The sequence below is a fragment of the Capricornis sumatraensis genome, chromosome 13, assembly GCF_032405125.1.
Source record: "Capricornis sumatraensis isolate serow.1 chromosome 13, serow.2, whole genome shotgun sequence".
Lineage (NCBI taxonomy): Eukaryota > Metazoa > Chordata > Mammalia > Artiodactyla > Bovidae > Capricornis > Capricornis sumatraensis.
This window is the reverse complement of record NC_091081.1, coordinates 54967032-54994999: the sequence shown is the minus strand read 5'-3', so window position 1 is coordinate 54994999 and position 27968 is coordinate 54967032. Positions and strand designations below refer to the sequence as shown.

General features: G+C 38.5%; 1 protein-coding gene across 1 annotated transcript in view; it reads right to left on the bottom strand.

Moving 5' to 3' along the window:
* LAMA2 (laminin subunit alpha 2) overlaps nt 1–27968 on the bottom strand; it is a 674179-nt gene that overhangs the window by 383952 nt on the left and 262259 nt on the right. The window contains exons 9-10 of the mRNA XM_068984950.1: nt 21094–21193; nt 13059–13219 (exon numbers count right to left, since the gene is read on the bottom strand). Of these exons, the coding sequence (XP_068841051.1) occupies nt 13059–13219; nt 21094–21193 (261 nt within the window). The remainder of the gene's footprint in view (nt 1–13058; nt 13220–21093; nt 21194–27968) is intronic.

Genomic DNA, 27968 nt, shown 5'->3' with positions numbered 1-27968 from the left:
CATTATTTATCAGAGCCTGCAACTCAATTCACTTTGAATAGAAAATATGATACTAAACTTCAAAAGAGTCAAATTTTAGCATGTAGTACTTAAAATAAATGCCAAGAGTCAGAAGAGCATTTAAATTTAATTGACTTGTCATATATCTGAAATTAGCTTGTCTCTTGTAATTTATCAGGAGAAACATTTTAATAATACATGAAATTAGTAAATATTTTTGTGTCTTGAGTTGCATTGCTTTCATATTTTTAAATATAATTAGGATGGTGTTCAGTAATATCATTATCTAAACAAGGATATAACAGAAAATCTTATGTGTAGACATTACAGTAGTTGATATTGTATTAAGCTAAAAATTGCTTTTATATCTTTTTAAATTAGGAAATTCTTTTTTTCCCTTCAATTAGAGAAACTTTAAATCTAGAATTACTTCAAAGCATTAGAAAAGTCCATATGATAACTATCCATTACCCACAACCTAGAAGTTAAAAATACGAATATTTTCCCTTATGTGTTTCAGCTATGTTCAGTCACTCAGTAGTGTCCAACTCTTTGTGAGCCCATGGACTACAGCCTCCCAGGCTCCTCTGTCCATGAGATTCCAGGCAAGACTGTATGTACCCCTAAAAGCTTAATGACTATTAAGTTAAAGAGAGCAAGTTTTTTTTTTTTTTTCCTAGCATAAGATCAGCTACTATTTATTCTAGGAACTCTAGAATAGTTGAAAACTAGAAAATTAGACAATAGAAAAAAAAAAAGTATACATGAATGCCCCATCCACCCCCAAAAAACTGATAAGTTAAATATCTGAAATGGGATCAAAGTGGTGGAGCAGGTAGACATGGAGCTCACCACAAACTCATCAAAAATATATCTACATGCAGAACAAGTCTCACAAGAAAACTAGTGGGAAATCAGCAGAAGATCTCTTATACAACCAAAACTGTAAGAAAGACCTCCACATGATCAGATAGAGTGGGGAAAAAAAGACATCAGGTCAGAACCTGATCCCTTGGAGAGATCTGGAAGAAAGAGAAGGGCCACACTTGTGGCTCTCAAGTGTCCTACTTTGTGGGACAAAGCAGATTGATTCACTCTGTGCATCTCAGTCCTGGGGTCCTGCATGGAGGATACAAGCCCCCTTGCCTGCTGGAAAATCTGCTAACATAGATGGGCTGTGGAAACCTTGACTCTACTGGTGAGGAGCATTGGCTTGCTAACAGTTAGTGCAGAGAGAGGTTTGCAATGGTGGCTGCCACTTTGCTGCACTTCCCAATCTGAAGGGGTGAATGCCCCAGCTCCACTCAATTCCACACTACAGCCTGATGCAAGAACAAGGCAACAATTCAGTCTACTTGTGCAGAGCCAGACCAGGGCACCTGGGGTGTGATCTGGGCAGAGCTGAGATGACCATTGTCAATGCATGCACCAGCTAGTGCCACAGGAACACACAGTGGCCGAGTGCTAAATCTGGGCAGAGAGGCTCTGGGCAGGAGTATTCAGTGACTGGTTTTCCAGCAAGAATACATGAGCTCTGCTCACTCCACACCACAGCTTAGCACTAGATCTGGAGTAGACAGGTCCCAGAAGAAGTCTACCACAGAGGCAGCCCAGATCCTACACAGCAGCACGGCTACCTCATTTCCTGCAGTTACAATTCCCCCACCCCAGCCCCACAATCACCCCAATACCAAAACCAGGTAAAGATACCACAAAAAGAAAGTTACAGGCAAATATCACTGATGAACATAGATACAAAAAATGCTCAACAAAAGGTCATAAGAGAATACTATGAACAGTTGTGAAACTGTTAGTCACTCAGTCATGTCTGACTGTTTGCAGCTCCATGGACTGTAGCCCACCAGGTTACTGTGTCTATGGAATTCTCCAGGCAAGAATACTGGAGTGAGTTATCATTTCCTTTTCCAGTTTGAACAGTTTTATGCTAACAAATTGCAGAAATGGACAAGTTTTTGAAACATACAGCTTGTCAAAACTGAGTCAAGAAGAAATAGTTAACTTGAACAGATCATCACTAGAAGAAGAATAGAATCTATATTAAAAAAAAAACAAAAACAAAACAAAAACAAAAAAAAACCTCTCTCCAAACAAGAGTTCAGAATTGGACAGCCTCATTGAGAAATCCTACCAAATTTACAATAAAGAATTTATCCTTCTCAAACTGTTCCAAAAAGTTGAAGAGGAGTAAACACTTCCAAATTTATTCTATGAAGCCACCATCGCCCTGACATCAAAACCAGACAAAGATACTACTAAAAAAGAAAATTGCAGACCACTTTCTCTGAGGAATGTGGATGCAAATATAGTCAACAAAACATCAAATGAAATCCACCAAGATCCCAAGTTAAGTAATATACTTCTGAAAGAACAAGGGGCAGGCTAGGATATGAGAGATGAAGCAGATTTTGGCAGGGGAAGACACTAGGAAAGGAGGAGAATGTAGTAAGAGGCCAGAAGGGAAAGCTTTGAGCCTTGTCTTGATGAAATTAGCACATGTCATATCAGTGTATTTAAAATTTTAAAATTTCTATTTGTGTATTCATAGATTTTTTTTTGTTTTACATCTTTACATAAATGATAACAGCATTTATTTTCTTCACTTTATCTGAAATTTATCAATATTTCCACATGTAAGACCTATTTCACTCATTTCTTGTATCAGATTATGTGAATATATCACAATTTATTTTCCTTATCTATGGATATTTAGATTTTTCCTGATTTACATAAGAACAAGCAGGAGTGTGCTGAACATCTTTCAGATGCTTCTTTGTATATGCAGCATAAGATTCTTTAGGGTAAATGTCTAGATACTGAGTTGCGGGCTGACAGGTTTTAAATACCTTTAATGATAATACTAGATAATGCCAGATTGGCCTAAGTTTTGATACTACTTCATCCTAATTTTTAAAAATATTTATTTATTTATTTGGCTGTACTGGGTCTAACTTGTGCCATGTGGGATCTTCATCATCTTCACTGCAGAATGTGGGACCTAGTTCCTTGCTGTGCTATGCTCAGTTGCTCAGTGGTGTCCGACTCTTTGTAACCGCATGCATTCCTGGCTGCAAGGCTCCTCTGCTCTTATGGATTGTCCAGACAAGAATACCAGAGTGGGTTGCCATGCCCTCCTCACAGAATAAATCTGGGCCGCCTGCATTGGGAGTGTGGAGTCTTAGCCACTGGGCCACCAGGAAGTCCCTAATTCATTCTTATAAGAGCAGTGGTGAACACTTTTATTTCCCCAGATTTTTACCAGCACTTAAAATTAGCAGCTATCTCCCCATTTTAAATATTACTTTATGATCTTCAACAATCTTTTTAAAAATACCTCTACTTGAGAACATTTATTCCTAAGTACCACACTGTTTTGTTGCCATTCTAAACATTATTATGTTTCCTAATTGGCTATTGCTGGTGTACAGAAATGCTACTGCTTTCCATAGACTGATTCTTACAGTCTTCAACCCACTGAAACTCTTCTGGGTTCAATATTCTTTGACTAAAGTACATATGTCACTGAGAAGCTTTTTCAGTGAAGTTGAACTGCTGGTGGTGAACATTCACAATAAACTGACATTTGTCTCTTGGAGCAAAACTTAGGCCAATATAGCATTATCTAGTATTATCCTTAAAGGTATTTAAAACCTGTCAGCCAGCAACTCAGTATCTAGACTTTTACCCTAAAGAATCTTATGGTACATGTACACAGAAGCATATGAAAGATGTTCAGCACACTCCTGCTTGTATAATAACAAGCCCACATCCAAGAGAAACTCCACGTCCAGGAGCAGTGCCTGCGCAGGCATAAGAGGGCCGAGAGGAGCTACTCCACGTTCAAGGTCAGGCAAGGAGGCTGTGAGGAGACACCCCTCGACCAAGGTAAGGAGCAGCCGTGAAGAGATACCCACGTCCAAGGTAAGAGAAACCCAAGTAAGCTGGTAGGTGTTGTGAAGGGCATCAGAGGGCAGACACACTGAAACCATAATCACAGAAAGCTAGTCAAACTAATCACATGGACCACAGCCTTGTCTAACTCAATGAAACTAAACCATTCCCTGTGGGGCCACCCAAAACAGGCAGGTCATGGTGGAGAGGTCTGAGAGAATGTGGTCCACTGGAGAAGGGAATGGCAAACCACTTCAGTATTCTTGCCTTGAGAATCCCGTGAACAGTATGAAAAGGCAAAATGATAGGATACTAAAAGAGGAATTCCCCAGGTCGGTAGATGCCCAATATGATACTGGAGATCAGTGGAGAAATAACTCCAGAAAGAATGAAGGGATGCAGTAAAAGCAAAAACAATACCCAGTTGTGGATGTGCCTGGTGATGGGAGCAAGGTCTGATGTTGTAAAGAGCAATACTGCATAGGAACCTGGAATGTTAGGTCCATGAATTAAGGCAAATTGGAAGTGGTCAAACAGGAGATGGCAAGAGTGACCATCGACATTCTAGGAATCAGTGAACTAAAATGGACTGGAATGGGTGACTTTAACTCAGATGACCATTATATCTACTACTTCGGGCAGGAATCCCTCAGAAGAAATGGAATAGCCATCATGGTCAACAAATGATTCCAAAATGCAGTACTTGGATGCAATCTCAAAAATGACAGAATGATCTCCGTTCGTTTCCAAGGCAAACCATTCAATATCACAATAATCCAAGTCTGTGCTTCCCTGGTGGCTCAGAGGTTAAAGTGTTTGCCTGCAAGGCAGGAGACCCGGGTTCAATCCCTGGATCAGGAAGATCCCCTGGAGAAGGAAATGGCAACCTACTCCAGTATTCTTGCCTGGAAAATCCCATGGATGGAGGAGCCTGGTAGGTTACAGTCCACGGGGTCGCAAAGAGTCGGACACGACTGAGCGACTTCACTTCACTTCACGCTTCAACCAGTAACGCTGAAGAAGCTGAAGTTGAATGGTTCTATCAAGACTTACAAGATCTTTTAGAACTAACACCCAAAAAAAGATGTCCTTTTCATTATAGGGGACTGGAATGCAAAAGCAGGAAGTCAAGAAACACCTGGGGTAACAGGCAAATTTGGTCACGGAATACGGAATGAAGCAGGGCAAAGGTTAATAGAGTTTTGCCAAGAGAAGGTGTGCGGCCCTAAATGGGAAACCTTAAAAAGAAGGGCTAGCTTTGCGGTTTAGAGCTAAGATGGTGCCTGGCGGAAGAGATGAGGGCGTGGCTTAAGTTGTTTGTCAAAATTTTTGATTGGCTGTCTTGATTTCTGTGCACGTGGACAACACGTGATCACCATAGACCCCTGTCATGATGTAAGCACGTGGTAATCTGACCTTTAACTTGATTGGTAGAACTATGGAAAGTCCCTCGCAAAACCCCCCTGCTTGCCTATATAAACCAGGAGCTTACGACAATAAAGCAGAACTGCTTAGACAGAAGCCCTGTCGAGTCTGATTGTCTCTCACTTGCCGAGGGGCTGGGTTGGCGGACAGCAGGCTCACTTTTCCTCGGGACCCCTCAGCTCTGCTGAGGGAAGTTCCACTGCCTCTCTCTTTCTGTGGAGCACCCCCCGCAGAAACTGGTGCCCAACGTGGGGCCCGAAGCGGACGGACGGAGGTGGTGACACCGTGCGGCTCTGAAAGGAGTGATGAGGGACCCTAGGCTGGTCGCAGCATGGTGCTCCCCTTCAGAGGAGTATCGCCGGAGGACAAGCGGAGGGACAAGGTGAGCTGCCCTCGCCCCCCCCCCCCACCCCCGAATGGGTGAAGTGACTTTGTCTCAATTCTTGACATGCTTTCCTTCCTTTGCTGTTGTTCCTCCTTTACTTTCATTCTCCTGACTTCTATGAGAGTTTCAGTGAACGGTTGCAGAGACAATTGATGAGTCCCGGCTAGGGCTACATTCTGGTGGACTCTGAAGGCCCTGCAACAAGTGAGCTTCAGTAACTAGAGCCTGACTGGGTGAAACTCTCCTTTAAACATTCTGAACTGAGGAGCTGGCCTAGAATCTTCCCTGTGGGCACGGGTCAGGCACTTAAAGGCCATTAGGGCGCCTGCCACTTAAAGACTCCCATGACAGGATAAGGGGGTCACGGAATGGGCTAGAGACCCTTAGGGTGCCTGCCCCCAGCAAGAAAACTTCCGTGCCACGGTGTAGGCACATAAATAGTTTCAAAAGCATACTACAAACCCAACTTCCTGGCCGCCACCGCTCCTGGTAGGAATTTTGGTGGTTGTCCTCAGTGACTTTTCTTTCTATTCTTTCTTGGCAACATGGGAAATAACATTGGTAAGTCTGATGAGTCTGTGCTAAAGGTGCTGAGATATATGCTCAAGAGTAGGGGACTTGAAGTTTCAGATAATCAGGCTACTAAGGTCTGGGAGACCGTTACACGGTTGGCCCCCTGGGCTGGGACACCATAACACAAGACTTCCACTGTCCTAACAATCTTTATCAAGGAGGGAGACCATGCCCTAAGCCTGAGAGTAAAATTGTCGAGGCATCTCAGATAGGGGTAAACCTTATAAATATCCTCCTTACACAGGTGTGCTGGTCAAGAGGTGATGTTAAAAATTGTCCAAAGCTATGGAGCAGTATCAGATTTGTGCCGCCTACGGTCACTGAAACTCTTGAGCTGGAGTCAGACCTCCCATGAAACAGCTCTGCAAGGGGTAATCTAAGAAGTGGCTTCTAAGTTTCTTTTTCGTAGGGGTGAAAGGCCATGTCCTCTAATCTATCCAAACATTATATCCAACATGAGCTACCCGGAAGGGGCTCCCTTAACATGGTTTGGATATGCTGATCAATAATGGGAATCAACAAACAACCGGTCTGGGTGGGACCTTTGCGTCTCAGCAGCAGAGGGTGACACCCCTATTATCCTGAGGCCTGGCCCAATAGACTGGAGACCTATTTTTCTGGCGATGAAAACAAATAAGACAACCAACAATACTCAGGCCTTTCCCAATCCCAAGCCTAATTGCACAAGAGGGGCCATAGAAAGCCCAACAGACCAATGGCATGCATATAATAGTATGACCTCGCAATCATGGGAGGGAAGGCCCTATTTCCCGGCTGGCACTTATTTTGGACTTTTCAATCCTAGCCAAATCACCAATGCAACAATTAATGTTACTAAATGTATAGATTACAACACAACAAAAGACTGCTTTGTAGTTCTTGGTCTTCCTCCATATATATGGGTCCCAGTCAATCAAACTAAAACAAGACCAGGAGCTGACTGTGGCTCTGATCATGAACTCCTTATTGCTAAACTGAGACTTAAATTTAAGAAAGTGGGGAAAACCACTAGACCATTCAGGTATGACCTAAATCAAATTCCTTATGATTATACAGTGGAAGTGAGAAATAGATTTAAAGGACTAGATCTGATAGTGCCTGAGGAACTATGAACAGAGGTTCATGACATTGTACAGGAGACAGGGATCAAGACCATCCCCATGGAAAAGAAATGAAAAATGCAAAATGGCTATCTCAGGAGGCCTTACAAATAGCTGTGAAGAAAAGAGAAGCGAAAAGCAAAGAAGAAAAGGAAAGAGATAAGCATCTGAATGCAGAGTTCCAAAGAATAGCTAGGAGAGATAAGAAAGCCTTCCTTAGCTATCAATGTAAAGAAATAGAGGAAAACAATAGAATGGGAAAAACTAGATCTCTTCAAGAAAATTAGAGATACCAAGGGAACATTTCATGCAAAGATGGGCTTGATAAAGAACAGAAATGGTAGGGACCTAACAGAAGCAGAAGATACTAAGAAGAGGTGGCAAGAATACACAGAAGAACTGTACAAAAAAGATCTTCATGACCCAGATAATCATGATGGTGTGATCAATCACCTAGAGCCAGACATTCTGGAATGTGAAGTCAAGCGGGCCTTAGAAAGCATCACTACAAACAAAGCTAGTGGAGGTGATGGAATTCCAGTGGAGCTATTTCAAATCCTGAAAGATGATGCTGTGAAAGTGCTGCACTCAATATGCCAGCAAATCTGGAAAACTCAGCAGTGGCCACAGGACTGGAAAAGGTCAGTTTTCATTCCAATCCCAAAGAAAGGAAATGCCAAAGAACGCTCAAACTACCACACAACTGTACTCATCTCACATGCTAGTAAAGCTCAAAATTCTCCAAGCCAGGCTTCAGCAATACGTGAACCATAAGTGTAAGAGGAGAGTGAAATGGTTGGCGTCAAGCTGAACATTCAGAAAACTAAGATCATGGCATCTGGTCTGATCACTTCATGTCAAATAGTGGGGAAACAGTGGAAACAGTGTCAGAATTTATTTTTTTGGGCTCCAGAATCAATGCAGATGGTTACTGCAGCCATGAAATTAAAAGATGCTTACTCCTTGGAAGGAAAGTTATGACCAACCTAGGCAGCATGTTCAAAAGCAGAGACATTACTTTGCCAAAAAAGGTCCATCTAGTCAAGCCTATCATTTTTCCAGTGGTCATGTATGGATGTGAGAGTTGGACTGTGAAGATTGAGCGCCGAAGAATCGATGCTCTGAACTGTGGTGTTGGAGAAGACTCTTGAGAGTCCCTTGGACTGCAAGGAGATCCAACCAGTCCATTCTGAAGGAGATCAGCCCTGGGTGTTCTTTGGAAGGAATGATGCTAAAGCTGAAACTCCAGTAAGCTGAAACTCCAGTACTTTGGTCACCTCATGCGAAGAATTGACTCATTGGAAAAGACTCTGATGCTGGGAGGGATTGGGGGCAGGAGGAGAAGGGGACGACAGAGGATGAGATGGCTGGATGGTATCACCGACTCAATGGACAGGAGTTTGGGTGAAGTCTGGGAGTTGGTGATGGACAGGGAGGCCTGGTGTGCTGCAATTCATGGGGTCACAAAGAGTCGGACATGACTGAGTGACTGAACTGAAGTGCTGGTGGTGGTCATTCACAATTAACTGATTATTTGCCTCTGGTTTTAATATTTTTTCTTGACTGGTGGGCAAGCATTCTACTATAAAGCCTGGTGGTGGACTTTTTTTTATCTTCTTCAAACTGAGCATATATAATCATCTTTAATTCTTTGTAATTCTTTAATCCAGTATTTCTTGAATACTGTTTCTCCCCAGTTTCATCTAATATCTTCTTTGGCCACTTCTGCTAAACTTAAGTTGAATTTACCATTCTACCAACCATGCCACTTGGCATCTCATGTTTTTATTTCTTTACCTCCCTATGACAATGTATAAGTACTTTGCTCCATTCTGTATTTTTGATCCTCTATCCAACAGTTTCTAACCTCTTGTTCAACCCATTCACTGAATTTTAAATTTCAATGACTACATCTGATTTTTTCATTCATTTCTAGAAATAATTTACATTGACTTTCTCCAAACCTGCTTATTCTTTTAATATAGTACCCTATTTTTTTTGTTTTTTTCCCCTATTTTTCTTTCTTTGCGCTTTTATCTTCTACACATATTTTTATGACTATTCATTTTCTACATATTTTATTTCTGTGACTTACATTATTAAATTTAAAAAATATTTTTATGTGTGTACAATTTTTTCAGGTTATCTGATTCTTGTTTTTAGTGTATGAATATTCTGACCTTTCTGACTTCCAATTTCCTCTTGCAGTTATTTTCCTATTGTGCAGCATACTACTTTATGGTGAGTTCACTGTCAGTTAAGGCTATACTTTCTTCCTGTGGAAATACCATTTGCTAGACATGTTGAAGAATTCTAGCACATAAAGGGAGATTAAAATCGACCCCATTCCCATGTGGCACACAGATTTGGGGTTTTGACAGTGCACTAATTTTTACCTATCTAGAGCCCCAAAGGCAAGAGAATGTTTTCTGGTTGACATGCCTAGCCTCTGGGTGTAATTTTCTAGTGCGTGCTTATTGACTGCTAGAGAGTATTTCTAGAGTCCAAGTTTAAATGAATTCAGTTCCTGTTTCCCTCAGCGGGTCCAAGTCTTAGTGTCAAGGTTTAAAGAAGCCATTAAAACTCTAAACTTGAACCCCTATCTCAGCATTAAAACCAGCCTCCTATCTCCAATGGCATGACCTTAGCTGCATAGTTTTGTTTGAGTTTATGGGCTTCCCTGGTGGCTCAGAGGGTAAAGAATCTGCCTGAAATGCAAGAAACCTGGGTGCAATGGCTGGGTAAGGAAGATCCCCTGGATAAGGAAATGGCTACCCACTTCAGTATTCTTGCCTGGAGAATTCCCCATGGACAGAGGAGCCTGGGTGCTATAGTCACAAAGAGTCAAACACTGCTGAGTGACTAACGCTTTCTCTTCACTTCACGTGCTTAAGTGAAGGAAATGGCAATATGCTCTAGTATTTGCCATGGGAAATCCCACTGGCAAGAGGCTGACGGTCTACCGTGCTTGGGGTCACAAAATATCAAACACAACTTTGTGACTAAACAGCACCATGCTTAACTCAGATTTCCTTCTTTGGTCCAATATCTAGGAAATTCCCTTTCTTTCCTGAATCTACATGATTGCAAATTTCTTTGCCCCATTTTATCCAGAATACCTGTATGCGAAATGGAAGAAATGGGAATAAGGTGTCCACTTTTGTCAGTACTGCATTTAAATAGAATGTTAGTCATTTACAATTTACACTAGAAATAAATTTAGGCCCAAGACTTTACAACAAGGTGATTTCTTAAAATGTCCACAAACTTTATTGTATTTTTTTAATAAAAATTTTGAAAATTAATATATATTACAGTGAAAAAGAATAAATGTGCAAATGTTTACTGGTTAATACACATTTTGGAGATGAACGCTTTTATAGGTATCATCTTATTTGAATTTAAGTCTCTACTTAGCTTCTAAATAACATTTCATGCATTAAACAGCATTCTGATCCATGTTGTTTTGAGTAATCAGCTGACAATCCTATGTCAAATGATGTTTTTGTGAAACATGCATAAAATTCAACACTTCTAAAATTATTTAGGTATCTTATGAGATTTGCTTTCTGCACGTTTTTATCCTATAAAGCATTCTAGTTTATAAGAGCTTATAGTCATCTATTTAAAATATCACATAGTTGAAGGGAACTCTTTTAATAATGCTACTTACTTAATTTTTCATTCTCTCTTATGATTTCTTAATGACTGTTTATTGTTGTATTCTAATTGTCTATGTAGAACTTCAAGTGACTTTGTAAGAGGCATTTTTCTTATTAGGATTGGAATCACTCCCTTAGGCAGGCAGAGACCAGCCAGTGGCTTGACCAATTCTCCCTTGGAGCTCTGCTAATGATGACAGCTCTCCTGTTCTAGCCTTTCTGATATATTTATCAAAGGAAATGAATGGGGCCTGCCTCCTTCATTCATTTGTTACTCTTTCTTTGCAAATACCAGGCATCTTCCCTCTATGAATAGTATGTGTATGACAACATTCCCTTTTTTTCCAGTTTTATTTCCTATGCTCCAGAGACTCAGAAGGTTTCTCTTTCATTTTAAGTTCAGCTGTGCCTGTCCTTTATTTGAGCAAGTGATAAAGCTAAGAGATTTCTGTGGAGTTTTGGGAAAGGAATAAAGCACATACAGGAAATATATTTCGTAAATATTAGAGATGCTTCTAGGATTACGCCAAAAGATATACACCACAAGAGAGGTGGTGTCTGTTAGCAAGTGATCACTCACAGACTACTCTGGTATTGATCTACAAGTAAGTCTTCATCTCAGATGATATTAGACTAAAAGATACTAGATGTAGTTAATTTACTATTTTTCAACACATGGCAACTCTTTACTACTGACTGTAGACTTTCTGCATGTTTATGTATACAGGACTTTTATTGTTTCAGTGTTCCAAGATAGGTATCTAAATAGCCCTGGATATAACATATATTTAATTATATAACTAATACAATTTTTAGCCATCAGGCTTTTCTGGTGGCTCAGATGGTAAAGCATCTGCCTGGAATGTGGGAGACCCGGGTTCGATCCCTGGGTTGGGACGATCCCCTGGAGAAGGAAATGGCAACCCACTCCAGTACTCTTGCCTGGAAAATTCCATGGACTGAGGAGCCTGGTAGACTACAGTCCATGGGGTCACAAAGAGTCAGACACGACTGAGCAACTTCACTCACTACAATATTTAGCTTCTTGTCCCAACAAATGTATTCTCAACATGGATACTAATGTTTACTTATTTTAAGGTTTCATGTTTGTATACATATGCACACTTAAACAACAACTATCAGTATATAATTTATAGTTGTCTAGACAAGACTGCTTCACTAGAGGCTCAGATGGTAAAGAATCCGCCTGCAATGCAAGAGACCTGGGTTTGATCCCCGGGTTGGGAAGATTCCCCTGGAGCCTGGAGGAGGGCATGGCAACCCACTCCAGTATTCTTGTCTGGAGAATCCCCATGGACAGAGGAGCCTGGTGGGCTAGAGTCTATGGGGTCACAAAGAGTCAGACACCTATGTTTCCTCTATGTGTAAGCTTCAGGTACAGTGTGTCCCTTGGTGATAGCATGATGTCCTATTATCTGAGAGTGTACAATAAATAAAGTTGCATCTCTGAAAGTACTCTTGGGAGGAATTACTGAGCATGTAATCAATTCTACTAGGGTTTCTCACATTTTTTGGTAATTAAATAGAAGATTTTGAACATGGTATTTTCAGACCTATGTGGGTTCAAACTTCAGAAAATTATTTAAAAATCTAGAATGAAACCTTTGAGAGAATTCTTTTTAGAATTAGATAAGTTATGAAGTTAAAGTAGATTTGAGTGTATAGTAGTTTTAAAGGGTTGCTAGCTTTAGTGTTGTATATTTTAAAATTAACAGACTAAATAGGTAAGGGGGCAAATGTGTTTCTGTTGTAAAATAACACATTCTTAAGATGACTTCTCTTCTGTATTTGTAAGTTTTTAGACAAAAGGCATGTGTCTTGCTGAACCAGACCTGATTCTAAAGACACAGGAGTGCTATGATAGAATACAGACTGGATATTTATGGAAGCTCCAATCGCTTAATGTGCACAAACATAAGAGAGAAACTAAGGAAAATAACCTTTGCCCTAAACAATGGGACATTGTTTGAGTCAACAAGGTACCTTGCAGTTACAGGGTCCAAAACAAGGGTCCTCATTTGTGCTCCCTGCACCACTGCAGTTACAGGGTTTGCAGTCTGGGTAGCCAGTGTAACCTCTGGCACAGCGATCACAGCTCACCCCTCTGAAGCCAGGCTTACAATGACAGGACCCAGGTGCCAGACCTAATAAAAGATGAAACACATATCAGTATCTTCAAATTAACTCATAAACCTTCTGAGACTATCGCAAGGTGGAAAAGTGGTTTGGGGGTAAAAACATACTACTTTAAAATAAAAACCTAATAAGAATCATCTAAGTAAGACAAAGAAAAAGACTAAAGGTATTCAAACTAAATGTCCATCAAAAAATGAATGGATAAAGAAGATATACACAATGGTATATATACACAATGGAATAATACTCAGCCATAACAAAGAGTAAAATAATGCCATTTGCAGCAACATGGATGGATCTAGAGATTATCATACTAAGTAAAGTAATAAGTCAGAAAGAGACAGATACCATAAGGTATCACTTACATGCAGATTTTAAAATATGACACAAAGGAACTTAGCTACCAAGCAGAAACAGACTCACAGATACAGAGAAAGGATTTGTGATTGCCAAAGACAAGAGGATTGTGGGAAGGATGAACTGGGAGTTTGGAATTAGCAGATGCAAACGATTTATACAGAGAATGGATAAACAACAAGGTCCTACTGTACAGCACAGAGAGCTATATTCAGTGGGATGTGGAAAAACTGAAGCCAAACTTTTAGGCTTAAATACTTCCACTATTAAAAAATGTAAACAAATTAAAACTTAATTCATGTAATTACAAAAAATGTAAAACAAAATGAATACCATAGGAAGCAAGGGATATTTGAAACATAAACAAAAAGAAATGAAAAGGAAGCAAATAAAAAGGAAACTTAGACAAGGCTAATTCAGGATATCAAAGGAAAACAAATGATGAAAGAATTCCCACAAAATATTTCAGTACTGATTAATTTTTACAGTATTCTCAATGTTTGAAACTCGTATGTAACATATAAAAAAACAGACAGGAATGTAATTCAGTTTATGAAGCTCATGAATAGATGACATCAAAATCTAACAGAGATAACTCAAAATAAACATGGGTGACTCTTGCAATCCCATGAACTATAGCTCCTCTATCCATGGAATTTCCCAGGAGTTAATGCAGCTGATGACTTGAAGTTGAAGCCGATGCTCATTTACCATTCCAGAAATCCCAAGGCCCTCTACTAAATCAATTCTGTCTGGATGATAATACATCTCTTTAAAACACAGTTTACTGAATATTTTAAGCCCAGTGTTGAGATCTACTGTTCAGAAAAAAAAAAAAGTTTCAAAATATTACTGAACATTTTGATGATGAACCTGGTCATCCAAGAGCTCCAATGGAGATGTATAGTGAGATTCACATTGTTTCCAAGCCTGTTAACACATCTATTCTGCAGCCCATGGATCAAGAAGTAATTCTGATTTTCATGTCCGATTATTTATATAGATATAGATACAGATATATATTCTAAAGCTACAGCTGCCTTAGATAGTGATTCCACTGATGGATCGGGGCAAAGTCAACTGAAAACCTTCTAGAAAGGAGTCACCATTCTAAATGCAATTAAGAACATTACAGGTTAATGGTGTTAGGTAAAAGGAGTCCAGAATGCTGGTGGCTAAAAAGTAAGGGAGCTGAAGGTGAAGTTGCTCAGTCATGTCTGACTCTTTGTGACCCTAAGCCCACAAAATTAGAACAAAGGAAGGTCCGAGGACTGGAGTGAAACAAACAGCAGGTAAAACAAACAGCACTCCTGGCTAGCCCAATTTACATAGGGCAGGCCCAGGGGGAGGAGAAGAACCATAAAAAGAGGAGCCAAAATTGGTCTGGGGGGCCTGTCTTCTCTTTGTGTCTTTTGGATCAGCATGCCCTCACACTTCAAGGATGTATTTTCCTTTACTTTCTACATAAAACTGAGCTGTAACTTGGAGCTACAACAGTGCTCCATCCAAGAGCTGTAACGCTGATCTATCAGAGGGTTGTAATGCTGGTCTGTCCATTGCTTCAAATTTTTATTGCAATGAGACAGACTGAGGAAACTACAAACTCCCCCGACAATGGGAAGAGGTCAAAGTATCAACATTAACAGAAGTTGAGAAGAAGTTGATTCCAGCCTTTATGGATAACTATGCAGGATTCAACTTCTGTGCACAAAGTCACTGCAGATGCGGTGGAAACAGCAAAAGAATTAGAGCCTGAAAACAGGACTTAATTGCCACAATATGATGATAAATTTTAACAAATGCAGAGTTGCTTCTCCTGGATAAGGAAAGAAAGTGATTCCTTGGAATAGATTCTACTCCTGCTGAAGATGCAGTGAAGACTATTGAACTGACAATAAATATTATGTAAACTATGTTGATAAGCTTAGTTGATATTAAGAAGAGATGGCAAGAATGCACAGAAAAACTGTACAAAAAAGATCTTCATGACCCAGATAACCACAAAGATGTGATCACTGACTTAGAGCCAGACATCCTGGAATGTGAAGTCAAGTGGGCCTTAGGAAGCATCACTATGAACAAAGCTAGTGGAGGTGATGGGATTCCAGTTGAGCTATTTCAAATCCTAAAAGATGATGCTGTGAAAAAGTGGTGCATTCAATATGTCAGCAAATTTGGAAAACTCAGCAGTGGCCACAGGACTGGAAAAGGTCAGTTTTCATTACAATTCCAAAGAAAGGCAATGCCAAAGAATGCTCAAACTACTACACAATTGCACTCATCTCACACACTAGCAAAGTAATGCTCAAAATTCTCCAAGTCAGGCTTCAGAAATACATGAACTGTGAACTTCCAGATGTTCAAGTTGGTTTTACAAATGGCAGAGGAACCAGAGATCAAATTGCCAACATCCGCTGGATCATGGAAAAAGCAAGAGAGTTCCAGAAAAACATCTCTTTCTGCTTTATTGACTATGCCAAAGCCTTTGACTGTGTGGATCACAATCAACTGTGGAAAATTTTGAAAGAGATGGGAATACCAGACCATCTGACCTGCCTCTTGAGAAATCTGTATGTAGTCAGGAAGTAACAGTTAGAACTGCACATGGAACAACAGACTGGTTCCAAATAGGAAAAAGAATACATCGAGGCTGTATATTGTCACCCTGCTTATTTAACTTCTATGCAGAGTACATCATGAGAAATGCTGGGCTGGATGAAGCCTAAGCTGGAATCAAGATTGCCAGGAGAAATATCAAAAACCTCAGACATGCAGATGACACCACCCTTATGGCAGAAACCGATGAGGAACTAAAGAGCCTCTTAATGAAAGTGAAAGAGGAGAGAGAAAAAGTTGGCTTAAAGCTAAACTTTCAGAAAACAAAGATCATGGCATTTGGTCCCATCACTACATGGCAAACAGATGGGGAAACAGTGGAAACAGTGCCAGATTTTATTTTTGCGGGCTCTAAAACCACTGCAGATGGTGATTGCAGCCATGAAATAAAAAGATGCTTACTCCTTGCAAGAAAAGTTACGACCAACCTAGACAGCATATTAAAAAGCAGAGACATTACTTTGCCAACAAAAGTCCATCTACTCAAGGCTATGGGGTTTCCAGTAGTCATGTATGGATGTGAGAGTTGGACTATAAAGAAAGCTGAGTGCCGAAGAAGTGATGCTTTTGAACTGTGTTGTTGGAGAAGATTCTTGAGAGTCCCGTGGACTTCAAGGAGATCCAACCAGTCCATCCTAAAGGAAATCAGTCCTGAATGTTCACTGGAAGGACTGATGCTGAAGCTGAAACTCCAATTCTTTGGCCACCTGATGTGAAGCATTTGAAAAGACCCTGATGCTGGGAAAGATTGAGGGCAGGAGGAGAAGGGGATGACAGAGGATGAGATAGTTGGATGGCATCACTGACTCAATGGACATGAGTTTGAGTAAACTCCAGGAGTTGGTGATGGACAGGGAGGCCTGGCGTGCTGCAGTCCATGGGGTCATAAAGAGTTGGACACAACTGAGTGACTGAATTGACTGAATTGAGCTGATAAAGCAGCCTCAGGGTTTGAGAAAACTGACTCCAATTTTGAAAGATGTCTTATTGTGGATAAAATGCTATCAAACAGCATTACATGCTACAGAGAAATTGTTTTTGAAAGAAAGAGTCAGTCAATGTAGCAAACATCATTGTTTAGTTGTAGTAAGAAATTGCCACAGCCATCCCGACTTTCAGCAACCACCACCCTGTAGCCATTGACCTAAAGGCAAGATCCTCCATCAGCAAAAAGTTGCAACTCACTACAGGATCAGATAATGGTTAGCATTTTTTAGCAAGAAAGTCTTTTTGAATTAAGGTATTGTATTTTTGGACATAATGCTATTACACACTTAATAGATTACAGTATAATGTAAACATAACTTTAATATGTACTGGGTAACCAAAAATTATTGGAACTTGCTTTATTACAGTGGTCTGGAACTGAACTTGTAATATCTCTGAGTTATATCTGTATTGTTGAACATTAATAAATTTATTTTCTTAATCCTATGTAGAAGTCAAATGAAAAAGAAATCTATTCACTTCAATAAAGGCCGCAGAAACACTCCCCTCAATTAATATTTATTTCTGATATTAAAATATCCAGACCTCAAGACTAAACAGAGAAATATTCTATGTAATAAAAAATGTCTATTTCAATGTTTGTTTCTGAAAGTGCTACAAACTAAATGTCTTGTTCAGAACACTTGACTGTGCAGGTTGAAATTAGCAGACAGATATATATATATATAAAATGATTGTGCTGTTATGAAGCAGAGAAATCCCTTGGAGATCAGAAACTATAATTATTTTCTAGAGTAGTGAGCCATTTCTTAAACCAGTGTCTTTCCTGCTGCTTCTGCTGCTAAGTTGCTTCAGTCGTGTCTGACTCTGTGCAACCCCATAGATGGCAGCCTGCCAGGCTCCCCCGTCCCTGGGATTCTCCAGGCAAGAACACTGGAGTGGGTTGCCATTTCCTTCTCCAATGCATGAAAGTGAAAAGTGAAAGTGAAGTCTCTCAGTCATGTCAGACTCTTAGCAACCCCATGGACTGCAGCCTACCAGCTTCCTCTCCCCACGGGATTTTCCAGGCAAGAGTACTGGTGGGGTTGCAATTGCCTTCTCCAAGTGTCTTTCCTGAAGTCAATTAATTCTGATTAAGTAGTCTAGAGTGTGGATCATGGTTTTATTGAACAAAAGACACATTCTAGGTACTACTCAAGGTAGGATGACATATCAGAGAAATTTACATATAAACTCAAGACTCCTGAAAGGGAAAAGTAGGAAATACACATGTATGTGCGCACGCACACACACACACACACTCACACAGAGTTAGGAAAAGCACAAGAAAATAAGGCCCAGATAAACACTTACCAAAAAAATCAAACTACAGAATCAAACAGATAGCAGAGAGCACTACTAACATATACAAATTATAAGATAAACATACATCTTTCCTCTCTTATCTGTGGTTTCACTTTTCATGGTTTCAGTTAACCTGTGGTCAACGCCAGTTGAAAAATATCAAATGGAAAATTCCAGAAATAAACAATTCCTTATTTTTGTATTCTGAGTAAGTGATGAAATCTTGCATCATCCCACTCTGCCCAGGACATGAGCCATTGCTTTTTCCAGTAGATCCCACCCCACTGATCACTTAGAAAGCCATCTTGTTTCTCAGATTGACTGTCAAGGTATTGCAGTGCTTGTGTTCAAGCAATCCTTGAGATGATGGATGTTCACTAAACTTATTGTAGTAATAATTTCATGAAGTATGAAAGTCAAATCATCATGTTGAATACTTTAAATTTACACAGTGAAAGTGAAAGTTGCTCAGTGTGTCCAATTCTTTGCAACCTCATGGACTATACAGTCCATGGAATTCTTCAGGACAGAATACTGGAGTGGGTAGCCTTTCCCTTCTCCAGGGGAACTTCCCAACCCAGGAATCAAACCCAGGTCTCCCGTTGCAGGTTGATTCTTTACCAGCTGAGCCATAAGGGAAGCCCAAGCTTACACAGTGCTGTATGTCAATTATATTGCAATAAAACTGGAAGAATCAAAAGAAATAAGAGCTAAAGAAATAAATAATTTGCTTATCTTGGAGTAGATAAGAATTCAAAGATTATAAAGGCACATAAGAAATTCAATAAAAAATTAATATGTATAGTGATTTTAACATAATATCATTATTATAGCTAAAGTGAGTTTTCTGAATTTTGGTACATTACTATATAAAAAATTTTAAATTGTGATTACATTTGGAAATGAGACTAGGGTTAAATACGTTAAAGAGGACAGTATTTGCTATCTACTTTATTCTGTTCATACTGTTAAAATTTTAGTTGACCATGTGTTGTTTTCCTAGTAACTGAAAAATCACTGTATTGTACAACTGTAACATATATAATATTGTACATCAACTATACCACAATTTGAAAAAAAAAGAATTTAGATCTCAGAGGGAAAAATAATTGAAAAATATTTTATATACAAATATCTTCATTACAGATTGGTTAAAACATACAAAATTTGGAAACAATCTTAATATCTTTCAGAGTTGAGGACTGTTATTTAGGAGCTAAAACCAAATATCAGAGAAATATGAACAGATATGGAGGAAAAATCACCATCTAAAGTTAACACACAAATGTTAATAATAGTATTTGAGTTACCACTGCATTGAATACCCATTTTTCTACTTTTCTACTTTTTTTAAATCACTTTTTCAACAGCAAAATACTGTTAAAACTCAGGGAATAAAATTAAATTACCTTAATGTGATTTAGTTATTATCATAAAAAGATAAGGAACCATAAAATAAAAAATGATACCAATAATTCACCATTAGAGTTTTTAAATAATCATTTTTTAATCTTTTAAGATTTAAGACTCTAAGGCCTAAATACATAACCATATAGCTTTGTAAAGAAAGCAGGTAAGTTAAACTGCCAAAGAAATGTTGCCAGCCTTTTAACTCAAAAGTCTTTGGGGGAAAAGCCTATACAATAGCCATGATTTATTTTAGCATTCACACAGGAGAGAAGAATCCAGTGTTCAACATACAAAGAAACAGTTCCAGATATATTCTACGAATTTTCTACTTAACCTTGGCAAGCAATTTTCCTGGAAGTAGCTTGTAAACATTTTTTCATCCAGGAGTTATTTTGGCATTTGATTCCTTAATGTTTGGAGTTCACCATGAATCTCAATCGTCAAAGCAGGTATTAGCTTAAATTAATGTCAGCCTCTTTTCCTTCATTAACTCATTCCTACTGCCTTTCATAGTCCTTTATGCACACTTCTTGTTTTCTGTACTATTAACTACATCTCAGTCTGTGATCTCATCTATTCACTCTTCCTTTGTAGCACACACATCCCTCAAGGAGCACTGTCATTTCACCCCAGAAACCATACCAACTACAAAGTAATCTAATAAATAACAAAACATCGAAAGGTGCATACACCACAGATGTATAATTGACTAGAAGGTGTATGTATATATGTATATAAATACACACAGATGTGTAAATATATATGCATATACATCGGAGAAGGCAATGGCAACCCACTCCAGTACTCTTGCCTGAAAAATCCCATGGACGGAGGAGCCTGGTAGGCGGCAGTCCATGGGGTCACTAGGAGTCGGACGCGACTGAATGACTTTACTTTCACATTTCACTTTCATGCATTGGAGAAGGAAATGGCAACCCACTCCAGTATTCTTGCCTGGAGAATCCCAGGGACGGGGGAGCCTGGTGGGCTGCTGTCTATGGGGTCGCACGGAGTCAGACACGACTGAAGTGACTTAGCAGCAACAGCAGCATACATGTATAACTAATGTAAAACAATTCAACTCTTCTTGCTTTTAAAGTATAATTAAACATAAATGTAATTATTGAGATGTAAGAGTTGGATATGACTGAGCAACTAGCACTTTTTCACTTTTAATCAGAACAATGGCCCTCTACCAAATTCTTACCTCGTCGAGCATGTTTTTCATCCTTGACACAGACTTCATTTAAGGAACCAACTGGATCACAATGGCATGGCTGGCATGGTCTTGGATAATTTGGAGATACCTAACAAAAATATTAAATTGCTTTAAGTCAACTACAATAAAAAACACTAATATTTTTTGATCCAGTAAGCCTTAGAGATCATTTTAATGACATATAGTTAGTTAGACATTATATTGAGAAAATGATAATAGAAGAAAATTCTTTATTTTTACAAATTAATGATATGCAATAAGAAATTATATTGAGAAAATAATAACAAAAAATTTCTTTACTAGATTTTCAAAATTGCTAGAATTCATTTCTTCTAAGTGGATATACAGAAGTAAACAGAATAATATAATAAACTCCTATGTAACTGTTACCTAGATTCAATGATTACCAGGATTTTACCATATAACTTTCACTGTGCTTTATTCTTTGCTAAAGTTTTTAAAGAAAATCCCAAACAATTTTTTAATCTCTACATATTTTAGAATGTACCTCTTTCTTTTATAATCACAATTACCATCATAAGAAACAAAATATCAATGTTTGCTTATACAGAAAATGTAAGAGAAATACACATTCCATGATAAATCTTCCTTACTGTTTTGTTTTATAACAACATAGTTCAAATTAGTAATTTTCCCCTAAATTTTTAATTTTCAAAACCTTTTTCACATTGATCACAATACAACTAATTAAATTTGGTGCTTGAGAAAAGGTAATCTTAAATATTTACATTAAAATTTTGATTTTCTCAGGAGTGAGCATAATCTGGGGTGAGGAATGTAGGTTCTATAATTAGGAAGCCTTGAGCTCACATTCCATTGTGCCCACTTACTGGCTATGCAGTCTCCTGCACCTTACTTTCTGGTAATATGAGATTAATAATAGCAATCATAGTGATATAATTAAATTAAAATTAAGAGGAATAACAGAAACCATCTAAGATTTCTCACATATATCAAATACTCAATACAACAAGTAGCTTTTAACATTAGAATATTTTAATTAAATAAACCTAAACTGAGATATTACTTTGCCAACAAAGGTCCATCTAGTCAAGGCTATAGTTTTTCCAGTGGCATATATGGATGTGAGAGTTGGACTGTGAAGAAAGCTGAGTGCCGAAGAATTGATGATTTTGAACTATGGTGTTGGAGAAGACTCTTGAGAGTCCCTTGAACTGCAAGGAGATCCAACCAGTCCATTCTAAAGGAGATCAGCCCTGGGATTTCTTTGGAAGGAATGATGCTAAAGCTGAAACTCCAGTACTTTGCAAAGAGTTGACTCATTGGAAAAGACTGATGCTGGGAGGGATTGGGGGCAGGAGGAGAAGGGGACGACAAAGGATGAGATGGCTGGATGGCATCACTGACTCGATGGACGTGAGTCTGAGTGAACTCCGGGAGTGATGGACAGGGAGGCCTGGCATGCTGCGATTCATGGGGTCGCAAAGAGTTGGACACGACTGAGTGACTGAACTGAATTGAACTGAAACTGTGCCAATGTACCAGACATCAAACATTTATTTTCTAGATGTAATAGGATAAGAATAAAAAAGCAACTAAATTCTTTGCCTAGGAAATACTAAAATACTGCTGAATATACATATAATTATGTATATAAGGTATTTCCTATAAAATATTGCTTTTTTTTTTTTGATGTGGACCGTCTTTAAAGTCTTCTTAAAATTTGTTATAGCATTACTTCTGTTTCGTGTTTTGGTTTTTTGGCCAGAAATCATGTGGAATCCTAGCTCCCTGATCAGGGATTGAACTTGCAACTCCTGCAGGGCCAGGCGGCAAAGTCTTAACCACTGAACCACCAGGGAAGTCCCCAAATATACTTAACATATATATATATATATATTTAATTTATAATGAAAACTTGATTGTTAAGTCAAATAATCATAAGCAGAAAACATATTTACATGTCTGATGGAATTCGATCTTCTAAGTCCATAGATCAGTTTCAAAATCATTATTTAATACCCATTCATTTACTTTCTTTTGTGAAGAAAGGATCGTGCAAAGCCCAGATAGGTAAGGCCTGCTTTCTGCATTAAAGAAGCTTACTGGAAAAGCAGACTTGAAAGATATTGATTAAATAGAATGTGCCAAGTGATAAAATAGACACAGAGAAGAGAATTCTGGAGCAAAGGAGGAGGGAGTAAGCTGGATCATCAAAAAAGCAAAAGAGTTCCAGAAAAACATCTCTTTCTGCTTTATTGACTATGCCAAAGCCTTTGACTGTGTGGATCACAATCAACTGTGGAAAATTCTGAAAGAGATGGGAATACCAGAGCACCTGACCTGCCTCTCAAGAAACCTAGATGCAGGTCAGGAAGCAACAGTTAGAACTGGATATGGAACAACAGACGTTCCAAACACAAAAAGGAGTACATCAAGGCTGTATATTGTTACCCTGCCTATTTAACTTCTATGCAGAGTACATCATGAGAAACGCTGGGCTGCAAGAAGCACAAGCTGGAATCAAGATTACCGGAAAAATATCAATAACCTCAGATATGCAGATGACACCACCTTTATGGCAGAAAGTGAAGAGGAACTAAAAAGCCTCTTGATGAAAGAGGAGAGTGAAAAAGTTGGCTTAAAGCTCAACATTCAGGAAAACTAAGTTCATGGCATCTGGTCCCATCACTTCATGGGAAATAGATGGGGAAACAGTGGAAACAGTGTCAGAATTTATTTTGGGGGCTCCAGAATCACTGCAGATGGTGACTGCAGCCATGAAATTAAAAGACACTTACTTCTTGGAAGGAAAGTTATGACCAACCTAGATAGCGTATTCAAAAGCAGAGACATTACTTTGCCAACAAAGGTCCGTCTAGTCAAGGCTATGGTTTTTCCAGTGGTCATGTATGGATGTGACAGTTGGACTGTGAAGAAAGCTGAGTGCCGAAGAATTGATGCTTCTGAACTGTGGTGTTGGAGAAGACTCTTGAGAGTCCCTGAGACTGCAAGGAGATCCAACCAGTCCATTCTAAGGGAGATCAGTCCTGGGTGTTCATTGGAAGGAATGATGCTAAGGCTGAAACTCCAGTACTTTGGCCACCTCATGCGAAGAGCTGACTCTTTGGAAAAGACTGTGATGCTGGGAGGGATTGGGGGCAGGAGGAGAAGGGGACGACAGAGGATGAGATGGCTGGATGGCATCACGGACTCGATGGACGTGAGTCTGAGTGAACTCCGGGAGTTGGTGATGGACAGGGAGGCCTGGCGTGCTGCGATTCATGGGGTCTCAAAGAGTCGGACACAACTGAGTGACTGAACTGAACTGAACTGAAGAACACAATGAATACAAGTAACGTTTCACAGAAAAAGTGACAATTAGACTAGAGGTTAAAGTGAGTTGCAATTTGAGGGAAGAATTGGGAGAAGGACTTTCTAACTAAGAGAAAACTGCAACACCAAAAGAAAACACAAAACAAAACAAAAACAACACCTCTTTGGGCATATATAGCAATAAATTTCTTTAGGATAAATTCTTAGCTTTTATGAATATGATTTATGATTCCAATGATGAGCTTGAATAAACCAAAGCCTCCTAATTTATTATCCTTCCTTATAGTAATTGGGAAAATCTGCTTGAATCAGATTGCTGATCAGGAGAACGTCCAGTGAACCCTCCTACACTGTTGGTGGGGATGTAAATTGGTACAGCTACTATGGAGAACAGTATGGAGGTTCCTTAAAAAACTAAATTTAGAGCTACCAGATGACCCTGAAATCCCACTCCTGGGCATACATCCAGAGAAAAACATGATCAGAAAGGATACATGCACCCAAATGTTTATTGCAGGATCACTAACAAGAGCCAAGACATGGAAGCAACCTAAATTTCCATCAACAGAAGAATGGACAAAGAAAATGTGGTACATATATCCAATGGAATATTACTCAATCCTTAAAAAGACTGAAATAATGCCATTTGCAGCAACATGGATGGACCCAGAGAGTTGTCATACTGAGGGAAGCAAGTCTGACAGAAGAAAAAGAAACATTGTATGACATTCCTTATATGTGGAATCTAAAAAGAAATGATACAAAGGAAACCTTCTAACATAAGATAGTCTATAAATATATCTATTTTATACTTTAATTTTACTAAAATAATAACATTATTAATTCTCAAAGTAAACATGGCCATAAGTATATATATATACATGTATGTTTTAATTTTTAAATATATGTACTTAGTAGATATACCTAAAATTAGATTTTAGGGCAATAATTTTTAATAATGCAGATATATGTTTTTAAGATATAAAATTCACAGTGTACAAAAATTTTATTTCTATATCTTCATTAAAACATAAGGAATTTTCACCCAAATACTAAACACTTGAAATAGTTGAATTTTTAGCACAAAAAATAGCATGTTTTCATGTGCTAAAATATCAAATTCTAGATTCAGATTCACTTAATAAGTTGTATTAAAAACTTGATCAAGCTTCTGGTTTTAATAATGGCAGAGTGTCTTTAATAGGTCCAACACATCCTAAAATGACAATGATGAATTCTGGACAAATATAAAAATCAAATATTTGAGGGCTTGGGAGAATAATCAAAAGCATGCAGAAATTAGAAGGATTTGAGATTTGAAAGAAAAAACACACTAGATAAGATTCGTGTTCATATAAGGGTAACAATGAAATCTATGTATTGAGACCCCTCCATTCTTAACTGATTCCTTAATTGCACATTAATTCTGGGGACTCCAAGGGGCCCACTGGAAGCAACAGCAGGAAAGTTGAATGACCTGAATAGACTTTCTGGTCCACATGATATAACCTGAATAGAAATTAGTTTATCAACCAAGAAAGGTTAGCTACATACTTTTAGTTTTCTATTAATCTGCTCTAGAGAAGTATAAAAGCAAGCCTCCAGTTTCTTAGTGATTAGTCAGTAAGCTGACTATAAACTGAAACAAAACCCAAAAATCTTCAGAAGATAACAGAATCTTTTGTCACTACAATGTATCAACCAAAATTTCCTGTGTTAATCAGGAATTACTAGACATGAGGAGAAAAACTAAGGCATGGTCCTTGTTCAAGAAAAAAACAGGTCAGCAAAAACAGTGAGGTGCCCCAAGTATTAATAGACAAGGACTTGTATAGGTCTCTAGATATGCTGAAGAGCATAAAGGTAATAAGGTTGATAATGAGTGAATACATGGATTTTTTTTCAGCAGAGTGGAGGAAACTATAAAAAAAAATAAGCACACTATAAAGCTGAAAAATTAACTGGTATGCTTAGCAACAGATAACTGATGGCATGCAGAAAAGTAGTATAGCTAATTACACAAAAATAGAAATTATCCAATCTGAAGCACAAAGAAAGAAAAAAAAAAATTATCACAGCCTCAGTAACCTATAGGCCTAGTCCAGCAACATGGACTGTATGTAGCTGGAGTCACAAAAGGATGAGAGCACAGTTCAAAAAAATATGTAAAGAAATAATGGCCTAAAATTTCCAATTTCCAGCAATCTCAATTTATAATTACAAGAAGTTTAGTAACCACAAATATAAGCACAAAGAAAGTCACATTTAGACAAACATGGTCTAACCAAGATTGGAAAACTTTTTCTGTAAAATTAGATAGCATCACTGTAGGTTTTGTAAGTTACCTAAGGTCTGTTTCTTCTTTTTCTCCCCTTCCTCACCTCCTCCTCTTTCTCCTAGCTTTTGTTCCATCTTATTCTTGCTCTTTTTCTTAATTGGGTTGTTCTTTTTCTTCTCGCTCCATCTCCTTTCCCTTTCCCTTCATTTCCTCCTCCCCTCCTCCTCCTCCTCCCCCTCTTTTTAAAATAAGTTTTTTCAAATATACAGAAAAATTTTTTGTTGTTGTTTGCAGGCCATACAAGTATAGGCCATGGGTCAAATTTTATCTAGGGTCCATAGTTTACCAACACATGGTTTGTTTGCTAAAAGATAAATATAAAGAGTATATCTTGAAATCAGAGAAGACAGACACCTTACATACAGAAGAACAAAAATAAAAATGATGGCTGCCCTCTCGTAAGAATAAACAAAATCCAAAAAAGACCATAATACATTGAGTACAGGGCTATAACAAATTTCCTCCCAGTTCTGTCTACTTATTTAGCTGCACTGTGTTTCTTAGTGATTACATCTATAAAAATGAAAACAAAATATAAATTTTCCATTTTAATAATAAGTAATATTCATACATGTGACTTTCCTGGTGGCTCAGATGGTAAAGAATTTGCCTCCAATGTGGGAGACCTGGCTTTAATCCCTGTGTCAGGAAGATCCCCTGGAGAAGGGAATGGCAACCCACTCCAGTATGCTTGCCTGGAGAATTCCATGGACAGAGGAGCCTAGAGGGATATAGTCCATGGGCTCACAAAGAGTTGGACACAACTGAGTGACTAACACTAACCACTGGGTAACTTATTAAAGCCCAAATACTTAGAAACTAAACAATAGAGAACAAATCACAACGTGAATAAAAAATTATTTTAATTAAATTATAATGATGCACATTACATATTTCTGAAGTCATGGGAACCAGCTAGTCATGAAGACAGTGTGCTGTTAGCACAAGGATGGAAAAATAAATCCATGGAACAGAACTGGGGCTCCAGATATTAACCCAAATGATCAACTTATCTTCAAAAAATGGCTCAAAACAATTTGAAAGAGAAAAAAAGTATTTTTCAAAAAATGGTGCTGGAACAACAGGTGAATGTAGATCTCAATCATTACTTTACACTTCACACAAAGATTTACTTGAGATGGGTTACAGCCCTAAAACTTAAAATTATGACTTTTCTATAATTAAAAAGAAAAATTTTCAAGAAACA